The sequence below is a fragment of the Phaethon aethereus genome (genome assembly GCF_964289735.1).
Source record: "Phaethon aethereus genome assembly, chromosome: 9".
Taxonomy (NCBI): domain Eukaryota; kingdom Metazoa; phylum Chordata; class Aves; order Phaethontiformes; family Phaethontidae; genus Phaethon; species Phaethon aethereus.
Genome location: NC_138585.1, coordinates 11,613,361 through 11,640,711, shown reverse-complemented (window position 1 = coordinate 11,640,711; position 27,351 = coordinate 11,613,361). Strand labels below are relative to the sequence as shown.

The 27,351-nt window shown below is 37.6% G+C and overlaps 1 protein-coding gene across 12 annotated transcripts in view; it reads left to right on the top strand.

The window, feature by feature from the left end:
- TRIP12 (thyroid hormone receptor interactor 12) overlaps positions 1 to 27,351 on the top strand; it is a gene marked incomplete at both ends in the record, with an annotated part of 51,461 nt that overhangs the window by 10,636 nt on the left and 13,474 nt on the right. For 3 of the 12 annotated variants that reach the window (XM_082003875.1, XM_082003876.1, XM_082003869.1), the window contains 26 exons: positions 7,129 to 7,234; positions 8,442 to 8,578; positions 9,348 to 9,431; positions 10,754 to 10,849; positions 11,850 to 11,998; positions 12,338 to 12,373; positions 12,457 to 12,552; positions 12,976 to 13,068; positions 13,203 to 13,364; positions 15,016 to 15,084; positions 15,205 to 15,370; positions 16,093 to 16,210; positions 16,353 to 16,509; positions 16,824 to 16,977; positions 17,514 to 17,742; positions 18,454 to 18,572; positions 19,198 to 19,405; positions 20,487 to 20,587; positions 20,714 to 20,888; positions 21,290 to 21,431; positions 22,401 to 22,592; positions 23,311 to 23,462; positions 25,336 to 25,493; positions 26,018 to 26,091; positions 26,202 to 26,401; positions 27,139 to 27,266. In XM_082003875.1, the coding sequence (XP_081860001.1) occupies positions 7,129 to 7,234; positions 8,442 to 8,578; positions 9,348 to 9,431; positions 10,754 to 10,849; positions 11,850 to 11,998; positions 12,338 to 12,373; positions 12,457 to 12,552; positions 12,976 to 13,068; positions 13,203 to 13,364; positions 15,016 to 15,084; positions 15,205 to 15,370; positions 16,093 to 16,210; positions 16,353 to 16,509; positions 16,824 to 16,977; positions 17,514 to 17,742; positions 18,454 to 18,572; positions 19,198 to 19,405; positions 20,487 to 20,587; positions 20,714 to 20,888; positions 21,290 to 21,431; positions 22,401 to 22,592; positions 23,311 to 23,462; positions 25,336 to 25,493; positions 26,018 to 26,091; positions 26,202 to 26,401; positions 27,139 to 27,266 (3,501 nt within the window). Of the gene's footprint in view, positions 1 to 7,128; positions 7,235 to 8,441; positions 8,579 to 9,347; positions 9,432 to 10,753; positions 10,850 to 11,849; positions 11,999 to 12,337; positions 12,374 to 12,456; positions 12,553 to 12,975; positions 13,069 to 13,202; positions 13,365 to 15,015; positions 15,085 to 15,204; positions 15,371 to 16,092; positions 16,211 to 16,352; positions 16,513 to 16,823; positions 16,978 to 17,513; positions 17,743 to 18,453; positions 18,573 to 19,197; positions 19,406 to 20,486; positions 20,588 to 20,713; positions 20,889 to 21,289; positions 21,432 to 22,400; positions 22,593 to 23,310; positions 23,463 to 25,320; positions 25,494 to 26,017; positions 26,092 to 26,201; positions 26,402 to 27,138; positions 27,267 to 27,351 lie in introns of all 12 variants that reach the window. The other 9 variants (XM_082003866.1, XM_082003873.1, XM_082003874.1 and 6 more) reach the window with 7 other exon arrangements.

Here is a 27,351-nt window from a genome sequence, read left to right as displayed (position 1 = left end):
AACTTTTAGTGTGTTCTCCTGAGCTTTAAGTAAAGCTGTGACTGAAACTATTTACAGCTAAAGTAAATTAAGTACAGTCAGTGTTCTATAAGTTTAAGTTGCTTCTCTGTTTTGCAAATCAATTTTAAAAATAAAATATATGCAAAGTAGTTGGATGTTGTGATGGGGAGATATAGGTTATAAAACCCTCTTGATTATGTGCCTCCTGTCAGATTTTTTTCCTCACTTAAGCTTTCTATCCTGAAGTGGGAATGATAAATGTTTGAGAACAAGTAGATAATATGCAGTTTCTTGCTTCAAGCCCACTTCCATAATCTTTCCTTACTGTGAGGATCTCTGACGTTACTTTAAGAACAGTAATCTTTTAAACATAGTGTACCTAGCACCTGGGATGTTAGTCGCTTTATCTTTTAAATTGTTCCTACAAAATATGTCCTCTCTTTGGTGCTGAATTTGAATAGCAGATCCTGTTTTTGGACATTGTCATTAAGAACTATAGGCTGTCTCCAAGCAGAGCACCTGCTTGCTAGTGTGCAGATATGCTTGTAGCTCTGTTGCTGTGAACAACATTTTTTTAAAAAAATGCATTATGTTGCCTTTGTGTAATGTATTTATTTATAGCATGTATTCTTTAAAACTTGATTTAAGAAGTTGGATTCCTAAGTGTGCTTACTGTTGTGCCTTTGCCTAGACATGACCACAAGTAGCCTGTCCCAGCTGGGGCATGTCTGTAGCTAATACTAATGCAAGAAATATGTGAAATAAATGAGAGCAACTCAATGTCTTCCTGTATCATCAGAATGTGTTTAATTGACCTAACAGGCTTGTTCTGGATAACGTGCATGACTGGAGTATTGATTCCAGAATGACCTAACCTAATTGAGGAAGAATGGCATTAGGGAAGGGGAGAGGAGTTACTTTCTTTATAGCAAATATTTATCTACCTGCTCAGTGGTTCAAGATTGGGTGATGAATTCCAGAGTAAAAGCTGTGAATTTCCACAGGATGGAATGAGGGGGAGTGGGTAGGAATTGGGCAAGAACGGGACCGACCAACAAGTTCTTAGCTAAGTCTGTCATTGTTACAGGCAACTTTTTAGCAATAAAGACAAGCATCAGGGAGGAGAAAGAATTTACCTCTAACAAGTGAACGATGAGAAGGTGAAGGCAGAGAGTAATTTATGTGACAGGTTACAGAACTTCAGCAAGGAGTGAGAAGGGGAAGGGTAGGATAGCACAATGTAAGGGGGGGGGGTGTTCGGTAGCTTGAAAAACAGCATTGAAAATGGGCCTAAACAGTTTCCACAAAGAATGTTCTGAGAAAGCCAGCTTGACTAGCTTTAGCTCTTCCATGACCTGAAAGTCATCTTGTGCAGATAGGTAAACCTAAGTTTTCGTTTTCCTAAGACATTCAAGCATATGTTGCAAAACCAAGTTTTGGTATGGACTGTAGGTATGTGTAAGTATGTATAAAAAGTCACTGGTAAGGGGCACAAAGATCTTCAATGCCAGATTGAAGTGATTTTGGAATCAATAGTAACTATTGTTAGCTTATCCCCTTTTTCAAAAAAAAAAACCAACAACCTTGTCTGTCATACAGCTTTACTAACTGAAAAATATTGGGACAAATTTGACATATTTAAAAAAATACACATTTTGGATAATGCTGAGAAGTTTCAAGAAAATACTAAGAAAATAAACCTCTAGGGTAGGTTCTTAAAGAAGAATGGATAAGTTCAAAATTATTTTCTGTACCAAGCTAGTACCCTTAGAGGATAAAGGAGCAGAAGTAGGTGATTTCTTACACACAAATATTAACACCCCTAAAGCTTTCTAAAGCAGTAAGGCAAACAGTGATCTAGATTAAGTTATTGGGGTTTACACCCCTCTGCCTGGAAACATGTCCTTAGAAGTTACAGTAATCCCATGTAGAATGTGAAAGCTAAAATCAGTAGGTTTGTATAGGGGTATAATATGAAACAGATGATGAAAGAAGTTTGAAATAGGGCTTACAGAACAAGTGGGAGATAAAGAAAAAAAACCCAACATACTAACAAAACTCTGTAAGGACCTGCAACAACTTCAGGAAAAATGATGGGGGAGTGGTTCTAGGCAGAAAAGCAGGAGGAGAGGGGAGATTATTCTGGCTAATGTACAGTCAGTCATGTCTATAAATGCAATGTTGTTAACTTCAGGATGTTGCAGTTCAGGAAGTACAAGAAGAATTATTAGTAGTTGTGATCTTTGAAGGAAAAACTAGAAGAGCTGATCTGGCTTATTCTACTGAAGAAAAGAATGAGGAGAGACATGGTTGCCATCTTTGCAGAAGCTTTTGACATACTGGAGGAGAATACCCTGAGCTTTCTCGTCCAGTCCTTACTGGATAATGAATAGGTGACTTTCAGGGTCTGGTTACACAGACTGCTGTGTAGCTGAGCAGTGACATCGCTGCATAACAGCTATAGAATTTGTTGGAATACTGAAAATAGGCTGGACTAAAGGTTTTTTACCTCTCTTTTTGTAGTTAAGTATGTCTTGATGCAGGGGAGGAAAAAAGGCAAGTTTCTTGTTTTGCTCTTGATTTCAACTGTTTTCATATGCCTTTTCAAGCCCTATATTTTGTAGGGGCTTTTTAAATGTCGTTAATCTCACTGATGATGTAACATTATAAAAACAAGCTTAATTCTGTGTCCATTATTAGGGAAATCTCTACTGCCCTTTGTGTAGTGTCTTGTGGCCCTTAAGTAGGAAGAAGCTGGCAATGATGGCTGGGACAGTGCTGAGGGCAGGATACGTTAGGGTAGCTAAGAAGCCTCTACCTAATACTTCTAAGATTTGAGGGGCTGGAGAGGTTATTGGGTACACTGAAAAGCCATGTGAAGGTGAGCATGGAGTGTGAATGGCATGAATGGCTTCAAGGGATTTGGTAGAGGTGAGGGAGAAAAGAATCTGAAAATAGCTCTGGATTAGTTTATTTGGGATTGTGGGTGGCAGTGGTGTCTGAGTGTCATTAGAGCCTTAGAGGTGTGGACTTGGGAAATACAGATGAGTAGTTTGGAGATACTTGGTTTAATTGCAGTGGTGGGCTGTGTGGGCTTATAATCAAGATCTGGGGATGTCTGAGATGGTACTTAGGGAGGAGAGTAGTGGAGTATTAGAATGACAGGAGGTCATTTTGTCTTCCCCTGCCACAGCTATTTTCACCCTATCTTTATTGCGTGAGGAGGAGAGGAGCCCAACACAGGAGCCAATCTGAAGCCTAAACTTCAAGTCCTAACAAGTAAATCCCTACTGACTATCTTTCTGAACTGCAAATAAAGGGCTTTCCAGGTTATGCACTGTGAAAGTTTGACTAACTTTGTTTTGACTTGGGTACTGCATTCACATTTTAAGTCTGAGTGTAGTACAGCTGCATTCAGAACTTGTTTCTTTCATGCAACAAAAAAATGCCTTAAAAGCACTGACCAGTAAACACACTTAAATGTGAAGATGTTTTTAAGATTTTTTTTTTTGTATGTGTGTTTGATTTCTGTTAGGCTGTGCTGTTTCAGGTTTAGCCTGTTTGGGTCCGTTTTCCTTCAGAGTCATTAACATGAGTGTTTGGCATGCAAATAGGATGATGTCAGGGCATAAACAATATATCTGTTTGCCATAAGGAAACTTGTGCCTCTGCTTTAATTCTGAAGTTTATATCTGAAGCTTTTGCAGTTGGTGAATATTAACTGTGTAAACCTAATTTTCTTTTGGTTTATTAAGTCCATCTCTGTTCATAACTTCTACTAGCTCTTTGAAACAGATGTCTTGATAGCTCTGCATATTACAGAATTAGTGCTGAATAAACAACTTCTGGAAAGGAACATCAAACCAATTCCCCTGAAAGGCCTTGCTTGTGTCTATGGCAGTATGACTGGTGCTTGCCTTCCTCGGGCAGTCACAGGGCATCTCTAATCCCATCTCTCTGAATGCTGCTTGTGCCCCATTTACCAGTGAAGGCTTGGGAATGTTGACCTTCCTGCAATTCCTATAGACAGAGGACTAACTCTGTCGGGAGGCTATGCTGGTAGTGTATTAATGGGGAGATCAAATTTTGATGACAATGCAAGTGAAAAGAAGAAGGTTCAGTACTGAGCTTATGGTATTGGGAAGACTCAAAGGATTTGCAAAAGATGCAGGTGGTAAGATTGACTTAAGAAGCCTTCTTAAACAGCAAACTTTAAGGGCAGAGAGTGACATTAAGCAGCAGGAAGGGAACAAGCTCTCCTAAGTGTGGTGGTTGGTTTTTTTTTTTGTTGCTTCCTTTTTAGCCTTTGTATAGAGGGAGGTGGAAGCTCATACGTGCCCTGGTAGATACATCAGAGGCAGAGAAATAAAGACGTGAGAAAAGAGAAACATGCAGAAAGATCTGACAATTAGAACGTTCTTCCTGAGCGGCAGAAGAAAAGGAGCCCAACTCTTCTGGGTGCTTAGGAGCTGATGTATTCTGTAGCTCCTCCACCAAGCAGTAACTCAGTAGCTCTTTACATTCTCTAAACTCCTTTTACTGAGGTAATTCAGTTTAACCATGTGGCTTAGCTAATTTAGTGCCTCCTATGGAAAAGGGCAACCCATTTCACAGCTTCATTGCCCTGCTGCTTCATGGTGTCTGTGCTCATGTGACCTGTTGTAAGCAAGCTCAGCTCACCAAAGTGGCAGAATACTAATGAAACAAGAAAGTGTATTAGGTGTGCACTTAGTGCATGTTGGGATTGGTTTGGGGACAGTAAGACATCAGTGAGTGTACCATACTGTTAAACAACAGTAAACTGTTAAGCTATCTCTGCTGTTGTAGGAAACCTTTGCCCTTAGCAGAAATCCTCTTTTGGTACAGGTTAAGTCAATCTTACTTCACTTACAGTGGATGTGTGGTATGTCATTGATAGCCTGTTACTAAACTGATAGGAAGTTACTTAATATTTAGTTCTGACTGCCTGGAAATGAGTACCCATAGGTTTGAAGTAGTAAGTAGGGTGCTGACATGAAAAATACATAAATACATTTTAATTTTTTCAGTGAGCTCTATGTAACAGGGTGATTAACTTCTACTTTTGCTTTACACTTAGAAGAATATCTCACTTAGAATTTCACTATACTGTTTTAGGTACTGAGTAGCCTACTCTTCCATATATGTAATATGAACGCAGAGCGGGAAACACATTTTAACTGTAAGAGTAACACAGTGCTATACCTAGTGCCAGTTAAAGCATACATTTCCTATTGTAAAATATAAACAGCTATGAGGAGAGCTTTGTTGTATATGTGCATTTCACTTGAGAAGCTTAGATAGCTTGTGGCATGGGATCCAGCTACAACTGTTTCAAACTGGTTTTGTCTTATATCTCTACTTTTGTAACACTCTTCTTCCTTCCCCCGTAAGTGTCTTGCTGTAATTAAGTAGTGTTGGTGTCAACATGTATTTCTATTGTAGCAACTTCAACTTAATTTTTTGGTTTGAAAGCTCATGTAGTAAAAATGCCACTGCTTTTTTGAATATTTGAAAAAGTTACATACTTTGTTCTATATGTACAGACCATCTGAAAATTCAAGTGGCTGTCCTGCTTCAGTGTTTGGTGGCTGTTAAATACAGACCCTTGTTTTCTTAAGGTTGCCAAATTTCTTGAGTCAGTAAGCCACGTGTGTGGTAAATACACAAATATCAGGTTAACCTTCATTTGCATGGAACTTAACTGCACACAGCATTGTGTTCCTGGGTCAAATATAGTATAGTGTTTGAAAGAACAGATTACTGATCAGGTTAATAATGGCTTTTTGGATCACTTTCCCTTTTCTGTTAAATATCCAGTCAGAAGCTGCATAGTTATCATTTCATCTCTCAGTACCTCAACTCATCATTCCTGGATTTTTTTAGGATTAAGGAAATAGACAGGAGCCAGTTTGATAGGTACTGTGCTAAAAAACATTGCACACTTAAATGTTTTATTTCTGCTTTCTTGCCAGAAGAGGGAGCAGTGATCCAATGTTCTCATCTTTTCAAAACTATTTACATCTGTTCTAGTAATAGTATGTCTAAATTGTATATTGTAGGGTTCTCATTTATTTATTGTAGAGGTGGGGGGCGCTGAAATGTAAAGCTAGGCCTGATAAGGATGTTTAATTTTTGGCAATTTAATTATCAGCCTTCTGTTTTGGAAGCTCTTATGGGGTATTTCAGCCTGATAGTAAGCTTGCTCATCATCTGAGAATGTTGTATTGCATGGGTTTTTTGTATGTTTAAGACTTGCCTGGTTCTGTGGTGGGATGTGTGACTAGAACAATGGCTTCATAACCAATATTTTCATATCAGTTGGGTCAGTCTTCAACGGTGGAAGTATTTATAAATTAAAAATGTGAGAACTCCTTTTCCAAAGCTGTGAAGATATGCTTGGTTATTTGCTTCCAGCAAGACCTTATGACAGTGATAGGAGTTGAATGGATGTAGTTAAAATAGGAACACAAATAATACATATGACAGATCTCAACACTGGCAGTGCTTGACTTCTGGAAGGGGGTATGGTTTTGATTTAAAGCAGTTATTCTTATGCCATACTAATGTGAATGAAACTGACTTCTTCACTAGCTGAATTGTAACTTTTAGTAGACTTAAGTTTATACTGCATTGATTTATGTAGAGGTGGGGGAAAACAGATGCAGCCACCACTGCTCCCCTCCGCCCCACCAATGTAATTTCTCTTTCTCTCTTTATCTAAAGCATCTTCTTTTGTTTTAAGTGTTTTGAACATCAGCATGTGGAAATAATAAACTTGTATCCTATAATGTGGTATTTGTTCAGCATGAGAGAGTCTTACAAGGTCTTCTGTAACTGTAGCGTGTAGGTTAGGAAAAGGTGTCTAGGTAACAACTTGGAGCTTAGTATTACTTAAAATAATGAGTAAAAGTAAATTTCTGAACCTTTATTTTACTGGTATAGCAGTTCAGTGTAAGGTGACTAAAAGCTGATGTGGGCTTATTGTGATTCTTGTGTAAAAGCTGTTCTTCTACATAGAAGTTTCCTCTACACAGAAGTTTACTTTCTTTGTACAAATGCTGTGTATTTAAAGACTGACTTACTCTCAATTCTTTACATATTACATAGGTCTAAGAAAATCTACAAAGAAGCGCAGTGAATCACCACCTGCTGAGCTCCCCAGTTTGCGGCGGAGCACACGGCAAAAGACCACGGGCTCCTGTGCTAGCACCAGGTAAAAATTAAGATAATGAAACATGATTACTGCAATGGGTTAATATTAATGTCATTTTCATGCATTTTCATACTTTGCTGTTGTAGAAGTAGCTGTAGCTTTTTGGGCCTGCTGGGTTACTTTGTACACACCAGTGTCATGGATAGTGTATAGAATTTGTCATCATCAGGCCTTTAAGTCCCTCAGCTGTCGGGGTGGAGGGAAAGAAACATCCAAAGCCAGTATTGCAGATTTAAGTAATCCTTTCCTTAGGAAGGTGGTGTTTAGAAAGATACTAAGGGGGAGAGTGCTAAACTACTGTCCATCATGAATTATAACATAGATGACTATTTTGAAAAATAAAAGACGTGTCAATACCACACAGGAGTCTGAGCTGACTCAGCTTGTCAGCAACTGTATCTGAATAATACTACAAATATCGAAGTACTTAATATACCTTCTGATGCAAGGGAAAATTAGTCCTAAATTAATAATTTTAGACAGCTGGTAGATTAAATGGTGGGGGGGCAATAAGTGTGTCCTGTGATGCAAAAAATTTTTGTAGTTGCATATGCTCTGAAGCTAGACTTAATGAAGCCTTAACAAGCTTTATTTTTTTTTCTTACTACACTTAGTAGTTCCAGCACAACTTCTTTTTGCTCTTCCATACCATAAAAAAAAAAGCTTCTGAAGTCCAGTTCTGTTAAGCGTGTGTTTGAATTTGGCTGTTTACTTTGTAGGCATATATACTTGTGGTGGTGATGACAGTAGTGTTTAAAAAAGCAAATTTAAAAAGGCTTGTACCTTCAGACTTGTTCTGGCACTGAAAACCAAGTTGAGCATCAGAGTTCTCTTTGTGCTTTCAGTACAGAACTTTTTTAAAGATAGTTACTCTGTCATTGAACTACTCAATGTGATTTTTAACGAACACTTTACTCTTGCTCATTTTGACTATTATATTTTAGTAGATTGCCTTGTCTTGAAGGGTATAATGTAAGGACCTAGCTGTAATGCATTAGTATAAACAAATCACTGCCATGGAGTGGGGTAAGGAGGGTAAAGAAGAGTTGGATAATTTTTTGAAGACTGATTCTTACACAAATCTGTTAGTTTGTGCAACTTTGTGGTAGTGATCTACATAAATGTTAGGTGCTTTTGAGTAGTCTCACTTTAATAAATATCTTGTCTTAGCTCATGAGGTCTGAAACTTTGTTTCTTAAATCTTTAGTCGGCGAGGCTCTGGCCTGGGCAAAAGAGGAGCAGCTGAAGCTCGCCGACAGGAGAAGATGGCTGATCCTGACAACAACCAGGATGGAGTTAACTCTTCAGCTGCGCGTACAGATGAGGCTCCCCAGGGAGCTGCAGGTAAGAAGAAATTCCAACTGAAGCATTCTTAGTATAGTTGCTGGTATAAACTTCTTTGCACTTAAATAATAATTTCACCCCAGGACTTAATCCATTGAATTATTTTTAAGTTGGAACAGTTGGCAAATAATTCTGGAAGGTTTTTGAGTGTGAGGGACCTTATATTTTTTAATCTGGTCTCTTGGATATCTGGTACATGTTTCAGTTATGCTTTTTTGTAGTCTCCAAACTATGTCAAATAAAGTAGAATTTAGTTAAAGCCAAGTTACTCTTACTTGCATATTCCTATTTAGTGCTTAATTTTATCATCTGATTCTAATCAGTAGTGAGTTCAAAGGAGCTTTCCAGCAATTATGTTGGATTGTAGAAAATCTCAAAAGTTTTCTGCTTAAAGCTAGCTACGTCAGTACAAAAAGTCAAAATTAATGGAAACTAAGTGCAGCATAACACTCAATTAAGAAAAGCGTAAATTTACTAAGGATACAGGTAAATCTGTCTGAAAGGTCATTTGCTGATCTAGCTGTATTTTTGTTTGTTTATCTTTTTATTATCTTGTGTTGATAGAGCCTCTCTCTTCAGCTTTTGGAAAGTATTACACCTGTGTAAATACTGTGTATTTAAAATGGCGATTGTACAGAAGTATGATGGTGGCAATATTAAATGCAGAACACTCTTCTGATGGTGGGCACTTTTCTTAATGGTGGGATTGATGTGAATTTTGTAGCTTTAAAGGCACTTTAACTTGCATTAATCTCTTTTATTTCTTTAGCTTCTAGTTCTGTTGCTGGGGCTGTAGGTATGACAACCTCTGGAGAAAGTGAGTCAGATGATTCTGAGATGGGAAGACTACAAGGTATAAAAGTTGTTATTAATTTACCATTTATTTTTTCATTTGCAGCCTGTAAATAGCCATACCTACCCAAATTCTGTATTACATGTAGTGGGAGGGCTGTATTTTGTTTTTCTGAATGTGTTGCTTTGTTCACTGTAGTTGGGAAATATGGAGTTAAAAACTTTAATTCACTAAAGATGCAAGAAGTAGAATAATATCTGAAGGGTGTGGTGTGGTATGGTGTCCTTGCTTATTTACATGGTGTATAATACACTACTATTGATGATTTTTCAGGAGGAAGTCGGGGGGCAGAATTGAGAACTCAGTCTTATTAAGTGTGTAAGCTCAAATATGAAAACAAGTTTTTGCAACAGTATTTTCAGTTGACAGGCCAGGTTAGGCCTGCTGGTAATCTGCCTGCTTCTGGATAACTTTTTTTTTTTTTGCTTGTCATTGATACCCATGTTGCTGTAAGCTTTGCCCAAACAATCTAAATGTTCTTAAAATGCTTGCTTTTGTGCTTGGGCTGAAGGATTCGGGTCTCCAAAACCTGAGAGTACAGACAGGTAGAAAGTCAGTTTGCATGTCCTGCAACTGTTTTAATGATTTTGCCACTATATTGCAAGGAGTTCTGAGATGATGTCCCTTGCAATTGACAGGTTTCTGGATATTTAATGTAAGTGCTGTGTCACTACCAGTTCACTTGTTTATAGTCCTCAGTAAGCATAGGTATGCATTAGGAATACTGAGCTGAATTGGTTTTACTATTAATCATTATTGTATTGATAAGCAGTAGTGATGCTTGCTACAATAAAAATCAGAATCACCCACTTAGTCTAGCTTAAGTAAGACTACTGAAAAGTGTTCAGAATCAAAAAAACCCTAATATCTAGCAGAGTTCTTCCCTCTCGTGCTCATCAATAAAGCAAGCTGAACCTTTTTTAGTGTCATTTTTTCAGATTTAATAGTGCCACTCAGTTCCTGAAAATGTGAAGATAAGCTTAACCTATTTTATGTAGTTTTGAGTTCAGAGATGAAATTAGTCTTGTATATCTGCTATTCTAGATCTAGACTTACTTCTGTGAAATATAACTCTGGAAAATCAGTGGGTGACTTATTAAAGGGCATTAATGCTCTGATGCATACAAAAATGAATTATTCCCTAAAGGTCATCTTTTCGGTGTTTTTTGGAAATCCAGGTAGCTACAGTCATCTAATCCTAACTCTTCTTTCTTAAAGTATCAAAATTCTAATAGTCTTAAATTATAGCATCATGGAATTTAAACTTTTAAAAATATGTGTAGAAGCTTTGACAATGGCTGTTATCCTCTGTTTGCTTTTAGCTCTATTAGAGGCTAGGGGTCTTCCTCCTCACCTGTTTGGCCCTCTTGGTCCTCGGATGTCGCAGCTCTTCCACAGGACAATTGGAAGTGGAGCTAGTAAGCAAAGTTTGTCTAATTTGACTTAATTCTTTCCACTTCCAGACTAGTAGAATTCAGCCACTAGTAAATTCTAATATTTGTATTAGCTTCATAGTTTAACATATTATTTTACATGTTGGAGATTTGTATGTCATGATGGTGCTAGACCACTGGTCAACAATATTAATTTGTTTGCCTTCCTGTAAGGAAGAGAAATTTGCTTTAGCCATATTTCTTTTCTTTTCTTTTTTGGGGCATCTTAATGTTCCCTTCTAGGTGGGGAAGGGAGGGTTCTTGCCTTTTCACCCCTTCCTTATTTTTTTCGTTTGCATGATGGGCTGCTTAACAAAAGACCTCTCCACCCCCCCCCCCCCCCCTTGGGTTTTTTGCTTATCTTTAAACAAGTGCTTAAGCTAGCTTTAAAACTATTACTAGATGTCAGTTCTAAGGTATGTTGTTTATAGTTCCAAAAGTGTCTTAGGCTTCAGACAGAAATGATTTCCTTCAGGCAGTGTGTCACTGAGAACAGGTGTCCTTAGCCTTGTTCCACCGTGTCTGCATTATGCAGCTGGATAAGATGCATACCTTCTAGTCTAAGTCTGTTTGGCTTCCCAGGAGAGCCAAAGGCAGCCTGTTACACTGCCTGGTAAGAAGAGGACGAGGCCTCACGGATACTCTGTGCTGTATTATCCAGGGAGTGTTGAAAAGTCCTTTCCTTTATAAAGGTGGAGTGGTGTGGGCTCTGGCACCCGCTGTAGGTTGGCAAGATGGCTATGGTGAGCAGTGTGGTGGACTCCCTGTGCTGAGCAGTCTGCACTGGAAGGGCAGCCAAGAGTGAGATTTTTGCTGCTCTTTCCTATCCCTCCCTTTTTATGACAGGGAAAGGAAGCGAAACTCCAAATACAGAGGAAAACAAACTATCTCTGGTCTTCCACTCTGGCAGAAGTGTAGCATAACAGTTCCCTTGAACACTTGTCTTCTAATATCTTATTTCCTAACCTTTTTTCTGGATATCTAGGTTCTAAAGCCCAACAGCTTTTACAAGGTCTCCAAGCCACTGATGAAAGTCAGCAACTACAGGCAGTGATTGAGATGTGCCAGCTGTTGGTCATGGGAAATGAAGAAACATTAGGAGGATTTCCAGTCAAGAGTGTTGTACCAGCTTTGGTAAAGATTAAATCTCATATATCTATTGGAGGATAAAATATTTCATGCAATATCTTGCTTAAATAAAATATTCTTAGTTTGTATTGTGTATTCTTAATTATATATATGTATGTGTACATATATAGCTCATTATTTGGTTTTGAGGGCATGTTTTGCTAAATTTTGATAGTCCTATTAATTCTTTAATAGCTTTGGCATAGGTAGTGGCTCTTTTGAACCTTTTGCCAAAACTCAAAGTCCTGAGTCAAAAGCTATGATACTGATTTGTGCCCTGTATTTATAGTATTGATATCTAGATATGTTTTATGAAACTAACAATACTTTTTTTTAAAAAAACAGATAACACTGCTGCAGATGGAGCACAACTTTGACATTGTAAGTGATTTGTAATGTTCAAGACATTTTTCAAATAGAAAAATGTATCATCTGAACTTAACAAATATCTATATATTTAATAGATGAACCATGCATGTCGGGCCTTAACGTATATGATGGAAGCACTTCCCAGATCATCTGCTGTTGTGGTAGATGCAATTCCTGTCTTCTTGGAAAAGGTAAAATGAAACCAAAACTGTTTTAAACTAATCTGAGGGGATTTTATCTTTTGTTTTAACTTTAGGATATACCATTAAGACAATGGCTTCTTTTCATAGCTTACAAGATAATACATAACATATGAGAAGCTTGTAAAAACAGGTTTACTCTTTGTTCACACCCTTACTGAAAAGCACTATCTGATTCACTGAGAACTTTTTGTCTGATTGGTGTTGCAAAGATACTGTGTAATTATACAAACTGGTAACTCTTGGAGTAGCTATACATCTGATCAAGCCTTAAATTGGCTAGCTTGATTACAGCTAGCAGTGCAGCTGCATTAGTATGTGTCTTGGTACAGGCTAACTGTCCAAGTGTTAAGGAAGATTGTTTTTACAAACTGGTTTAGAAATGAATCTACAAATTTTCTTGTTTTCTTGTAGCTACAAGTTATTCAGTGCATTGATGTGGCAGAGCAGGCGCTTACAGCCCTGGAGATGTTATCACGCAGACATAGTAAAGCCATTCTGCAGGCAGTAAGTAAAAAAGAAAGCACTTTTACCTTTACCGGTTCTACATCTTGGGGATCTTCTATGAAGATGAAGTAAGAAAACAAGTTTCTGTGACTTAGCAGTACTGAGAGTGAAAATGATTGTTTGTTTTATTATAGGGTGGGTTGGCAGACTGTCTGCTGTATCTGGAATTCTTCAGTATAAATGCACAGAGGAATGCACTAGCTATTGCTGCCAACTGCTGCCAGAGTATAACACCTGATGAGTTTCACTTTGTGGCAGACTCATTGCCACTGCTTACACAAAGGTTAACCCATCAGGTAAGCTATTATAAAACAGAAAATTTTAATTTTGGGCTGAAAGTAGTAGAAATAAAAAGACTCCAGATAACCTAGTTCTTTACTATGTATTATTTGCCTTTGCAATGTGATAATTGCTTTAAAGTTTCTATACTGTCAAATTGTGATATTCTAATATGCATGTGGACTTTTTGTTTTTTGTAAATGTGCTGTAAGGATTCATGACACCTGTATTAAATTTGTGAAATTAGATGAACAAGGTACTTCGACTTAGAGCATGAATAATAGTGGGTTTGTAGTCCTTACTTGTTGCCCATCAGTAAGAGAAAATCCAGTAGCATAACTGCTCTTTTTTTCTTAACAAATGAGTTGCAAGGTTCCCTCCCACTTCAAACTCAGAAAAGCTTCAGTTTCAATTTTTATAGTGTTTTTTTTTCTGATTTGACTTATGGCTTTCAAAAAAAAAGTAAGTTCCTGCTCTTGCACAATAGTTTGAAGTGATGAATTCTAAGTCTTGGGGCTCCTAAGATCTGCCTACTGCAATGCTGCTATGCTTATAAATGAGCACTTACAATGACTGTTGCACCAAAAGATATTTGGACGTGCTACTTGATTGGCAGATCCCTGTTAAAGGTGGAAAAGGAGAAATAACTTTGTTCCTTAACAAATACAAATAAATGGAAGCTTCCAGGTAATGTTTTTGTGTATTCTTGTACTATTCTTAATTTTGCCAACATCTTCTTGCTGAAAGACTACTTGAATCTTTGAGGCAGCTTCACAGAAGTCAAATGTCAGCTTTAGATGGTGCTTTGGAAACAGGAAGCACTGTTCTCAGCAGTAGTAGGGACAAGTACTGACTCCTGCTCTCTGAAGAGAAGCTACAGCCCACAAAAGTAAGATTTCAAGAAGTTTTGAAGTGGAATTTTTCTGGCAAAAAGTCTTGAATTAGCTCTTAACAGAATAGTTGAGGTTGGAAGGGACCTGTCAGTTACCTAGTCCTAAACCCCTGATTAAGCAAGGTCAGTTAGAGCAGATTGCCCAGGATCATGTCCAGCTGATTTTAAAAATCCCCCTTTTTTTTTTTAATTTTTTAAAAATACTCCAAGGAGGGAGACTTAGCTTCTCTGGGCTACCTCTTCCAGTGGTCAATCCCCTTACAGTAAAAGTGTTTTATTATGTTCACATGGACTTTTTTGAGTGTTTCAATGAACTTCTAACTAGACCTATTTTTAGAGCAATCTTTACTATCTCGGTGTCTTTGGATTTGCTATCTTGGCTGTACTGCATGATAGAAGAATTAGGCTTCCTGTAGTCTGTAGAACAATAGCCATCATGGCTACTTGCTTTGGCTTTGTAGCTCTCTCCCCTTTTGTTTCCTTGTAGAATTCCAAAAAGGATATTTATAGACCCATTTATTAATCTCTAAAAGGTCCCTAAAGGTATTAGTGTTGCAAGTGTGAGGTGTTCCCAGGGAATATGGGAAGATCTTGTATATTGGGCGGTCAGTTCAGACTCTATCAATGCATTTAAAATTCAGAGCTGTTAATAATCTGTAAAATGTGATTTGACTGGCCTATTTGGAGAATTTTATGAATGCATCAAAATGACAGGATAATCTAATGCAAGCTGAAATATTTTAATTCAAACAAATACTTAACTTTTTTTATAATAGGACAAAAAATCTGTTGAAAGCACTTGTCTTTGTTTTGCACGGCTAGTAGACAACTTCCAGCATGAGGAGGTAAGGGTATGTTATTTTGGGCATGGATTTTTGTTTCCTTCTTCCCTCCCTCAGTTTCTGCTAAGGCCTTACCTGTCCAGGTCAGACTAATGTTTTTAATTTTGCTGTTCCCTCCTGAAGAACTTGCTCCAGCAGGTTGCTTCCAAGGACTTGTTAACAAATATCCAGCAACTCTTGGTAGTGACACCTCCTATCCTGAGCTCAGGAATGTTCATCATGGTGGTGCGCATGTTTTCCTTAATGTGCTCCAATTGTCCTACACTTGCAGTCCAACTTATGAAGCAAAGTAAGTTCTTGCTCTCTCATGTTCTTGGGGACCTATTCAAGTTAATGCCTTCAGTCAGTATGGAACTCTGTGCACTTGATTATACAAATACTGTGTTCTCTTATTTTTCTCTCTCTTACTATGCTTCCTCTGGAATATAAAGTTTAGTTAATCTTGTTGAAAGTTTTTTTTTTCCTGAGGTGTTTTTCTCCCTTTTCCTGTCTCTAGCTGTTGTCGCTGGAATGCTCACCTAATTTTGAATCTGTATTAGCTGCACAAGTTACTCTCACTTCAACACAAGTTGATTAATTCTTTTCATAGTCTTTACCAGATGGGGGACACATGACTTAAGCAGGGGTTAAGGGCTTTTTCTAAGGGAAAACATTAAGAAAAGTAAGCACTCTGTTACTTAGTTCTCACTTGTTTTCCTCTTTTCATCTCGTAAATTTTGACTTGTCACTTCACCGGCCCTATATGTTTCCCTGTTTTTCTTCTGTGCCCTGTATATTGAGTGATATTTCTTCCCTAGATGTCCCTTAAAGGAAGAAAACCCCAAACCAAAAAAAACCCACAAATCCCAGACCTGAGAACAAACACATTTCTTAAAATGTTCAGAGATGGCTTTTGTTTTACTGTCTACTGTCTGTTTGCTGAGGACAGTGACTAACTTTTCTGCTTTAGTGTCTTAACACAAAATGTAGCCTATATTCTGATAAAGGCAATCTCATAAATAATTCCTATAGATATTGCAGAAACACTTCACTTTCTCCTTTGTGGAGCCTCAAATGGGAGTTGTCAAGAACAAATTGACCTTGTTCCACGAAGTCCTCAAGAACTTTATGAGCTTACTTCTCTTATCTGGTAAGTTATGTAGCCCTAGGTTTTGGGTCTGGTTGGTGTGTTAAAATGCATAACTTCTCTAAAATGAAGGCAAACAGTTTTCAGCTTACATGGACTTCATTGTATACTTCTAGTAAAATACTGTTTTAATGTTCTTTTACAGTGAACTGATGCCTTGTCTGCCAAAAGAGGGAATCTTTGCTGTTGATACTATGCTAAAGAAAGGAAATGCGCAAAATACAGATGGTGCAATATGGCAATGGCGAGATGACAGGGGTCTCTGGCATCCTTATAACAGGATTGATAGTCGAATAATAGAGGTAGTAATTCCACACATCTGTGTGGTGATGTTTTTTAAATATGCGTGCAGTTGTATAGGTAACTGAGTGCTTTCTTCATGGTTTTGAAAATATCAGCCTTGTTCTTTGAGTAAGAAACACACGAGCTTCCTCAAACCTCCTGCTGTAATATTGTACTATTTTGGTATTCAGTAATGGGTGAACTACTTAATCACTGTTCTTACTGTATTTCTGTCAGTCATTGTATTTCCTACTGTGTTGTCCCTCTCATCACCTTTCATATCACTCCCTATTTGTTGGGGATTTCTTAACTTTAAACTCTTCCTTGTTTTTAGGCAGCTCATCAGGTTGGTGAGGATGAGATAAGCCTGTCTACACTTGGGCGTGTGTATACTATTGATTTTAACTCTATGCAGCAAATAAATGAGGATACTGGAACAGCACGTGCCATTCAGCGAAAACCAAACCCTTTAGCCAATACAAACACTAGTAAGTACAGCTTAGATACTTGGTGTCTCTAGGTATGGCTAACTTTATGCTGGGTTATACAACAGTCTGCTACTTAGCTAATATATTTCTTGTGGCTTCAGTGGAACTATTCTGATTTATGTGAATGAAGACAGCTTTACAAAAAACCCCCTCAAACTCTTAGATGTTAAAAAGAATACATTTCAACTGTTTTCCTGGGAACTGAAAATTCATTAAGTTGTGGGGGGGAAGCTGGGGATGTTTATGGCTGGGGACTTTCTGAAACCGTTTTACTCATACAGCTCTTACTCAACAAAGGCTGTATGAGGAGTTCTTACTATCTTATAGAAGTATAAGAAAACCTGAAGGAAAAAAAATTCAGCTTCTTGAAAGAGGAGGATTTGTACCTACATTGTTGCCATCAGTTTAACTTCTCGTTCTTAAATTGTATCTTTTCAATTCAAGAGCTAAACTAATCCGGCTTTAAAAAAAGAAAGCAGTCATCAGAGCAGAGATACAAAGAACTATGCAGTGATTTGTTGCACGATTTCTCACAGGTGGACATTCGGAATTGAAGAAGGATGATGCTCGAGCACAGCTAATGAAAGAGGACCCAGAACTGGCAAAATCCTTTATCAAAACATTGTTTGGTGTTCTTTATGAAGTATATAGTTCTTCAGCTGGACCTGCTGTTAGACACAAGTGCCTTAGAGCAATTCTTAGGATAATTTATTTTGCTGATGCTGAACTTCTGAAGGATGTGCTGAAAAACCATGCTGTTTCAAGGTGAGTTCATTAACCATTGTGAATGAAACTAATTTTGAGCTTAGAACTCAAAGTTGTGATTACTTTTTTGAATCGTCGTCTTCAGGGGAAACTTGTACTTTTAAATTCTTATGTATTTATTTTCCAAAAACTGAGGCTGCCAGCTCTTCAGGAATTTTTTGCATAGGTTTTGCAGTAGGTGCCAGCTGTAGGTGCTGTTGTTAGAAACTGAACTTACCTGTATGGCTGTGTGTACTAGTAATGTCTAATATTACCATTTACTGTTTTTCTGATTTCTAAAACTTGCCTATAAACTTTTCTGAGGGCAAGGTGACTTTTGAGGTAACGCAATGTGAACTATAGCAGACTTTCATGGCATTCAACTGCTAAGTGGTATTTATGAAACCCCTCCTACATGGTATACAGTAAAGTTAGGGATCTAGATAAAAGGATGCAATTAGAAAATGAACTGACTAGTTTTTCAAAGGCGGTACGAAGTTCCACAACACCATGTTCTTAAAGGAAGAAAACTCTTTTCCTTTATGCCACATGTTAAAACTTGGCAAAAGTGATTTAGGCAGGAAGAGGACTTTTTCAGTCCTTTTATTTATAGCTTTTACAAAAGCACAATCAAGTTTCTTTGCTTTCAGTCACCAGTGCTATGTATGCAAGATGAACTGGCTTGATTTTAAAAAAAAATTAAACCTAATCATAATAAATTATCTGTTTTAGTCATATTGCCTCCATGCTGTCAAGTCAAGACCTTAAGATAGTAGTTGGAGCCCTGCAGATGGCAGAGATTTTAATGCAAAAGTTACCTGATATTTTTAGTGTTTACTTCAGAAGAGAAGGTAAATCTTTTCTTTCCCCCCCTCCCTCTTCACCTCCTTATTTAGTATTTTAAAAGCATGTGTGTGTGGAGAATCCATATCCTTTATCCCTCCTGAGCTCTAAAAAAGTTGATACTGTTCTTGAATACTAAAGGCAAATCCATGCAAGCTACTGTCATATGACTGGGGAGGAGCTAACCAAGACTCTGAAGGAGACTAGCATTTTTTTTTCTGAATCTGAAACAAGCTCATACAGGCTTACTAGCCACTAGTGAACTTTAGGCTGAAGGTGGTTTGCTGAAATTACATGGGTAGCCTTAACTGGAAAAAAATGACAAATCTTTGGCAGGAACTCTGTTAAAATTTACTGAGGACTTTGGGGTTTATTTAGCTACTGTTACTAGTTTAAAAAATAAAAATAAAAGATAGGTAGGTTAACTTTCTTGAGAAAGGGTTGAACTTTTTTTAAAAAACTTAATATTGAAGGGTGGGGTGAGCCAATGCTCCCACAGTCAAAACAGATGTTCTAATAATAGACTTCTACCTTATCAAACACTGTTGTGTTGTCATGTGTTGCCTGCCCCTCCAGCAACACAAAACCACAACCTAAACCAACCCACCAAACAAAGGTTTCTTCTTTTGCAAGGGGTGATGCACCAAGTGAAAAACTTAGCAGAGTCTGAGGCTTTGCTAACAAGCCCACCGAAAGTATGCACTAATGGATCAGGAACGCTGGGTACCACTACAGCAATAAGTACTGGAACAGCCACTGCTGCCAGTAATGCAGCTGCTGATTTGGGCTCTCCCAGCTTACAACACAGCCGGGAGGATTCTTTGGATCTGAGCCCACAGGGGTAAGTGCGGTATTTGTTGTGAATGATCAATCTGTGGGGTTTTTTGTTTGTGTTTTTTGTTTGTTTGACTTTTTTAAAAGCCTTGACTGATATAGGCTGCTACAGTATCATCTGCATTTTGCTGTGATATTCCTTGAAGGCACTGAAATGGAGTGGTGTTGAAGATATCCGTGGGTAGTTTTGATTCATTTTTATATGAAATGTTTGGGGAAAAAAAAAGGCTAGTGACCTCATAGTTATGATGTAACGATATGAAACAATCCATACTGTTTGGGGAGAGGCTGGAGAATGCCAAGAGCAACAGCTGTAGTCTCATGTAACTCTTGAGGACAGAGTGATTCTTTCAGAGAAATGATAGCTATGGTGCATGGTTGCTTTCTGCTGGAGACTGGAGGAAAAAGAAGTCATCCTGAAGTTATTTTGTTGGAATGCAACCATTTTGAACACTTACAGAATTACTATCTCTTGTAGGAATAATTTATTTTAGTGTTACACAGTTTGCCTTATTTTGAAGGTGAAATGTTTGTCTTCATGTGTTGGCATAATAAGGAAACTCACCTTAAACCAGAATTGAAACTTGAGAAGTGTAGGGCTTGGTGAGTAGAAACTCCATAAATTGTTCAAAAAGTGTTTTCTGGGCTTTAATAGGGGAGGCAGGTCAAAACCCTAGTGTCTTTTGGTTTTATTTAGTGGCGATTTGTGTGTTTGTTGGGTTTTTTTTTCTTTTTGAGTGTATCCAAACAAATGAATAACCAGATAGTCACAGAAATAAAATAATGAAAATTATGAGAAACCTTTATTCAGTGGTACTTCTGGCTGTATTTGGCTGCCCATAGTAGAAAGGTGACAGTGAGCAAAACCCCTCTTTCTGGATGGAGGAGTTACTTTGTCCTTCCAATTAAAATAGATTTGAGGCCTCTTCTACAGCTTATTCTTCCCTTGTGCCTTCCTTGTTACAGGATGGAACTTTTTTTTAAATTCTTGAGGAAATAGCTGTCAGATGCATCTTAAACTGAGGGATGGGTATGTGTATGATTATGGTGGAGGGAAACATGTTACTTTTATTTTTAAATTTGGACAGACGACTGAGTGATGTTCTAAAGAGAAAAAGACTGCCAAAACGAGGGCCAAGGAGACCAAAATATTCTCCTCCAAGAGATGATGACAAAGTAGACAATCAAGGTAAATAAATCTTAAAATGTGATACTCTATCTCCCTTAAATTTAAAAAGTAAGCTTATTGGCTGTCGAAAGTGCTAGCTGTAATAAACCTGTTGATTCTCTTCATTTTGTCTTTTGCTTCTTCCAGCTAAAAGCCCTACAACTACTCAATCTCCTAAATCTTCCTTCTTGGCGAGTTTAAATCCTAAAACATGGGGAAGATTAAGCACACAGTCCAACAGTAATAATATTGAACCAGCACGAACAGCGGGTGTAAGTGGTCTTGCAAGGGCTGCTTCCAAGGATACCATTTCCAATAACAGGTACACAAACAAGACATCAAAATACTTCTAATATGGTGTTACCTTGAGGTGCAGCTACTTTCTTATGATAAGCCATCAGGTGATTAAGTAGCACCTATCAAAGAAGTTTGAGCTTAACCACTATTAAAATAACTCTGGAAGAAGAATCAAGAAATTAAGGTAGAGAAAATAACCTCTTAATAGTTTAAAGTAGCATGCTGGGGAAAAACTGGAGAATTGGGAAGAATGGTGCAAGAAGTAATATGTAGAGAATAGATCTTTACTGTGTTGGAGTAAGAGGGAAGCGATTTCGTCTGTGCTGTTTAAATGGGGGAAAATGATAGTCCGTCTGTGTTTGCTTGTAATATTGGAGTATGCAAATGCTAAGGGTGGCTGAATGCCTTTTGTGTGCTTCCTTACAGAGAAAAAATTAAGGGCTGGATTAAGGAGCAAGCCCATAAATTTGTAGAACGTTATTTTAGTTCTGAAAACATGGATGGAAGCAATCCTGCACTAAATGTATTACAGAGACTTTGCACTGCAACTGAACAACTCAACCTCCAGGTTAGAAATGGCAAACTTGCTTGGAGTGGGGGGTGGGAATGGAAACAGTAGAAGTATTTAGGAAGAAGCTAGGGGAAGGCTGACCATTTTTAGGCAGTATGGCCAGTATTTTAAGCGTAGTTTTTTGTTACCATGATACAGTGATAAGTTTCTTAATTTGCAATGCTTTACTTGGGATTTTTTCTTTTTTTTTAGAATTAATATATAAGCTCTGACACATATCATATATGATAAATGACTAGTATTAACAAGTGTATTATTGATTCCTAGCTGTGTGTCACTTACATGGCATTTTATTTTAAATTTAAAAATTCTGCAGTTAAATGTTAAGGATTGACTTTACATACTGTGTTTTCCTTTAGTTATAGTAAGAACTTTGGGGCTGGGGGGAGCACAAGAGGGAAGTAGCATTTTGTTGAAAGAATAGAAGAAATACGGAGTGGGCTGAATCTGCTAGCATCTCAAGAACTTGAGCCTTGCTTCACAGACAGTTGTGATCCTTGGTAGATGGTCTAAACCTGTAACTTCTAAATTAGGTAAACAGCTGAGTTGTGCTCTGTGCTTTGATCTAAGCAATCACTAAAATACAGAACTTTCCCTCCTCTCTCCCACACAGATGTCATGTAAAAGATACACCAATCTGAGGGTGTTTTGTTTTTTGTTTTGTGTGGTGTTTTTTTTAACCTCTGTTTGGAGCTCATCTTTATGTTGTATGAGACAGAAATGGGACCTTGCATTTCTCTTAAAATTGGGAAAATGTAGATGTTGCCTGTAATGTCTCCTCTTGAATAGAGAAATTGCTTATCCTCAAATTATTTGTCCTGTCGTTGCTTGTATTGAGTTACTATACACTCCAGACTTTCCCTTTTTTCCCTTCCCTTTAGAGCTGTTCCATGCAGTAGGAAGACAAATAACATTTCTTAAGCCCTTAATACCTGGGTAGTAAAATACTACCTCCATATTTTTCAGGTGGATGGTGGAACAGAGTGCCTTGTAGAAATACGTAGCATTGTCTCGGAGTCTGACGTCTCCTCATTTGAAATCCAGCATAGTGGGTTTGTTAAACAACTGCTGCTTTATTTGACATCTAAAAGTGAGAAAGATGCCGTGAGCAGGGATATCAGATTGAAAAGATTTCTTCATGTTTTTTTTTCTTCTCCAGTAAGTTTTCTTGTTTGTTTTGTCATTCTTAATTGTCTTTCTCTCTAATTGTGCTTATCTGACCATCTGAGATGTTTGGGCAATGACCTTGACTAAAAAATGGAGTACAGAAGGAATGTTTTAATTGTGTCTAAGCTGTATAATACTACAACTTTCACATGGCTCTATCTCTTCACAGGTCATAAACTTTTTTGAATACCCTGTAATTACAGAAAATTCCACACAATAGTGGAAAAAAAAAATTTCCAAAATGGCCAATTGTCCAAGTCTTGAACAAACCAAAAGATGTTCTTGACTTTTAAAAGTTAATACGGAAACACTTTGGACAGTAATCTTATCACTTGCTCTCTTTAGTCCTAAGTACTGCAAGGAACTGGATTGTCCTGTTTATTTAAAGGAAGAAATTCAAGGTGGAAGAGGGGAAAGTAGATAACTACAGCTTTCATGAAGCTTACTGCTCATGGTTAAGGGTGAATGCTTAAAATATGTAGGGCTATTCAATTGAAACCAGGAGAGAAAAGTGTGTTCTTTGAAACAGGTCTCTCATAACTTGTTATGTGTCATTGAGTCATGCTGATACTGCTGGTACTCTAAGTGAGAGCAGTGATTCTTAATTTCTAGGGGTTTTGTTTGTTTTAAAAAACTTGTGTTATAAATTGTTTAAGATTAATTCAAGCACATTAAGACTTGTAGACTAAAAGACTGGAATATATTTCAGCTTCCTGGAGAAGAACCCCTTGGAAGATTAGAGCCATTAGAAAATGCACCTTTGTTGGCGTTAGTCCATAAAATGAACAATTGCCTCAGTCAGATGGAACAGTTTCCTGTCAAAGTGCATGACTTCCCTAGTGGAAATGGAACAGGGAGCAGGTAAGGATTAATGCTCAGGTAACAGTTTTGTTGGAAGCTTTTTCTTTCCAAAACTTGTTTCAACAGTAGAAGTTCCAAGAGGTAATGGAAACTGCTGACCCTGTTAAAGACAAAAGCAATTGCACAGTTGGCTTTTTTTATGCGGTGGAAGACTGACTATTTAACCAAATGTTTGCTTACTGTCTTGAAATTTCTCTTACTTAGATTGGGGGTGGATGTATAATTTTCAATGCAATTTCTAAATTTAAGCTTTAAAAATTCAAATGTCTTCCTTGTACCCATGTAACAAACACTGGAAAGAAATAATCTATTTATTGCTGAGGCACTGATATTTTTTGTGATCTTTAGTGAAGTAATTAAACTACTGAGAGTTTGCATTACAGTGCTAAACTTTTTTTATTCAGATAGGTTGTGTTCTCTAGGATAATAATGGATTGAGTGATAACTGTTGGCTGTCAACATAGTTTAAAGTAACTGTAGACCTGCCCGGTGTCTTAAGATAGATTAAATTTGGAATCCAACTCGTTATCTACAGTTTAAGTAACAAATCTTAGTGACTGAAGACCTACTTCTAAAATTTTTCTGTACTTCAGTAAACCAACACTATTTTTCATTCAGTGTGTAGCAGTTAGTAAGTCTATTTCAGTATGAGTTGAATGAGTTTTGAAAGTATTTTGTAGTGCTGGCTAAAAGTTCAATTTGGTTATAGGCATATTCTTGTGACTATGTAGAAATTAGGAGGGGAAGAGCATTGGAAATGAATTTTTGAAAACTATTCTTTAAAGTTTGAAATGACAAAATTTTCTGTGTCTCAGGTAGTAAGATAGTGTGGATTCTTTTGTCACTAATTGTGACACAATATCCATTATTGTAGATGTATTGGAGCCGCACACTACAGCATTAATCTAACTTACATTAATATTCAGTACTTGGTTTTTTTGTGAAACTGTTAAAATCCATGGGAATTGATGCAGTACACAGATTCCCAATGCTTGAAGGAATTAATTGTCTTGATACTGGCGCTTACAAATAGTATGTGCTCTAATCTTACAACACTTCATAATATGTGCTGTTTCTGTAAAACAAAGCGAACGGGATAACTACAAAAGTTATAAAGCTGCTAATCGTAGAAGCAAAATTCTGCTATTTTTAATAGAAAATTAAACATGGGAAGTCAGACTACTGCAGCATTTTTTGACTGCTAGTCTTACTGTGGATTATGTCAATGAGGATTTTGAGGCATTAAGATTTGGTAGTCTCTCATTAGCACCTGGAAATAGAAGCAGCCCGAGATAAGAGGTTTGTGTATAAAAATGGATTGCTTGATTGTTGATAGTTTGGCAAGATGGAACATGTATATAAACTATACTTGGCAAGAAAAAAACAGAGGAGCTTTCAGGTTGTCTCCTGAGGTCCTTATTAAAAACATATGAGTGGATACTTGCATCTTCACCCCCACCCCTCCAATTCTGATCCTTATTGCACTGCAGGTAAACACAGCTCAATCTCATGTGGCATCAACTGACCACTGAACAACTTCAGATCTCAAAGATGGTCAGTATAGGACATACTCTAATCAGACCTCAGACTGGATTTTCTTTAATCTATGTAGCTTGCACTGGAAGTCAAATTTTGTCCAACTTGGGTTCTGATGTTCTTGTAGAATAACATTTTTAATCTGTTTATCCAAATCTTCATTGCTTATTTTTAGAGACATAAACTGAGAAATAATGCTCTGAACAAGTTAATTTGTAAATGCATGTATAAGCCTATTTTAGTGCTATTTTAATGCATTTTTAAATGCAATTATGGTTATTAGATTCTTTGTGTAGCAACTTTTTTCATAAATTATTTTGAGTTTTTCTCTTAACAGAGGATCCCAAGCTTTAAAATTCTTCAATACACATCAGTTAAAATGCCAACTGCAAAGACATCCAGACTGTGCTAATGTGAAACAGTGGAAAGGTGGACCTGTGAAGATTGATCCTCTGGCTTTGGTACAAGCCATTGAAAGATACCTTGTAGTTAGAGGTAGGGGTGTGTGTGTACGTGTATATATATATATAAAAAATAGTCATGTGTGTTTTGCTGCTTGGGATAGTCACTACTGTCAGTAGGGTAGAGTCGGGGCGGGGCGGGGGGGAACAAAATAAAACACAAGAAAACCCAAACAACAAAACAAACAAAAAACTGTGAGGATTCTACTGAAGCCAAATGGGAGGTGCCTATAAATGTGTCTTGCTCACAGGGGAGGAGACTAAGGCTGCATGAATCGTCTCTTTTCCGGGACGAGCTTTTTTGTATTGTAAACAGTTCATTCTAATTACTATCAAAATGATAATGTAGTTGATTGTCAGGTTGGCTGTAACTTGGCATTTTTTGATGCCAGATGTTCATACGGAAATTTGTACATGTACACTTGTACCTTACTTTTTTTAAACGGATGCATTTTGGAACTGTTTAAAACAGTGGGGCTCATAAAAGTCAGAGTACAAAGGCATTGCTACATTTTGTGTAAAAACAAATGAGGATGTCTTTCTTCTCTCTTGCTTCAGGCTATGGAAGAGTTAGAGAAGATGATGAGGATAGTGATGATGATGGGTCAGATGAAGAAATAGATGAATCTTTGGTAAGCTTTTTTGCTCTGGGGGTAAGGGAAAGGACAGTGTGGGGAGAGGTTTAAAGAAAAGCCAGCAACAAGTTTCCTAACTTGTGTGATTTTTTTTCTGTTTTGTTCAGGCTGCTCAATTCTTAAATTCAGGGAATGTGAGACATAGACTGCAATTTTACATTGGAGATCACTTGCTGCCATACAATATGACTGTGTATCAAGCAGTTAGGCAGTACAGTTTGCAAGCTGAGGAGGAGAGGGAGTCTACAGATGATGAAAGCAACCCATTAGGAAGAGCTGGGATTTGGACAAAAACGCATACCATTTGGTAAGTTGACTAAAGAAATCAGGGGACAACTTCTTCAGTTTACTAGGTGTATAACCGTAAAGAAAATTGGAATATAGCTGTCTTCCCTGCCCTCCCCCCGCAACTCTGAAGCTTTGAATTTCCTCATGTGTTTGAGATACTCAAGTCTTGGTAAGAATTTGTTGTTAGCTACTCATGTTCTTTCTAGCTGATGAGCGAAGCTGATGAACAAGAAATGGGGTATCTAAAATGACACCTGCTAGATTGAGGGAAAGCATTCTTAGTATTGGGTAACTAACCACAAACAGTAGAGAATGTGTCTGCAGTCTACAAATACTGTTTTTCAGTTGATTGCTGTGCAGGTATCTGTATTCTCTGGCCATACTTCGCAAGGAGCAGTATTGACCTGTGACTGTGCCAAGCATTTTAATATTCAGCAGTGTGTTTTTCTTCCTAATACTTAAATGTGTTATGCAAAAGCAAAAAAGCCCAAACAAAAGCTTTGGTTTTTTGTCTGTACCTTCTGCTTCTTCCAGTTCATAGAGCCCATTTTTTCCTCCACCATGATGTATGTCGCTTCTGAGGGCCTAGCTTCAAAGGCTGGATCATATCCAAATGCCTTGCTCTTGTCTTTCTGCTTTCAACTGTCATTTAAGTAAAATCCTGTTAATCAAAGAACTAATACTTTTATAACTGCCTTTGTTTCCATGTAAGTTGGTATTTCACAAACATGTTTTTAACTTTTAATTGCTTCTTAGGTACAAACCTGTGCGAGAGGATGAAGATGGTAATAAGGATTGTGTTGGTGGTAAAAGAGGAAGAGCACAAACTGCTCCCACGAAAACCTCCCCTAGAAATTCGAAGAAGCATGATGAATTGTGGCATGGTGAGTGAGTTGCCTTGCTAATATGTTACATTTATGAAATTTCTGACAGGGTGGGGACGAAGAATGTTTAGAGACACCATAGTGT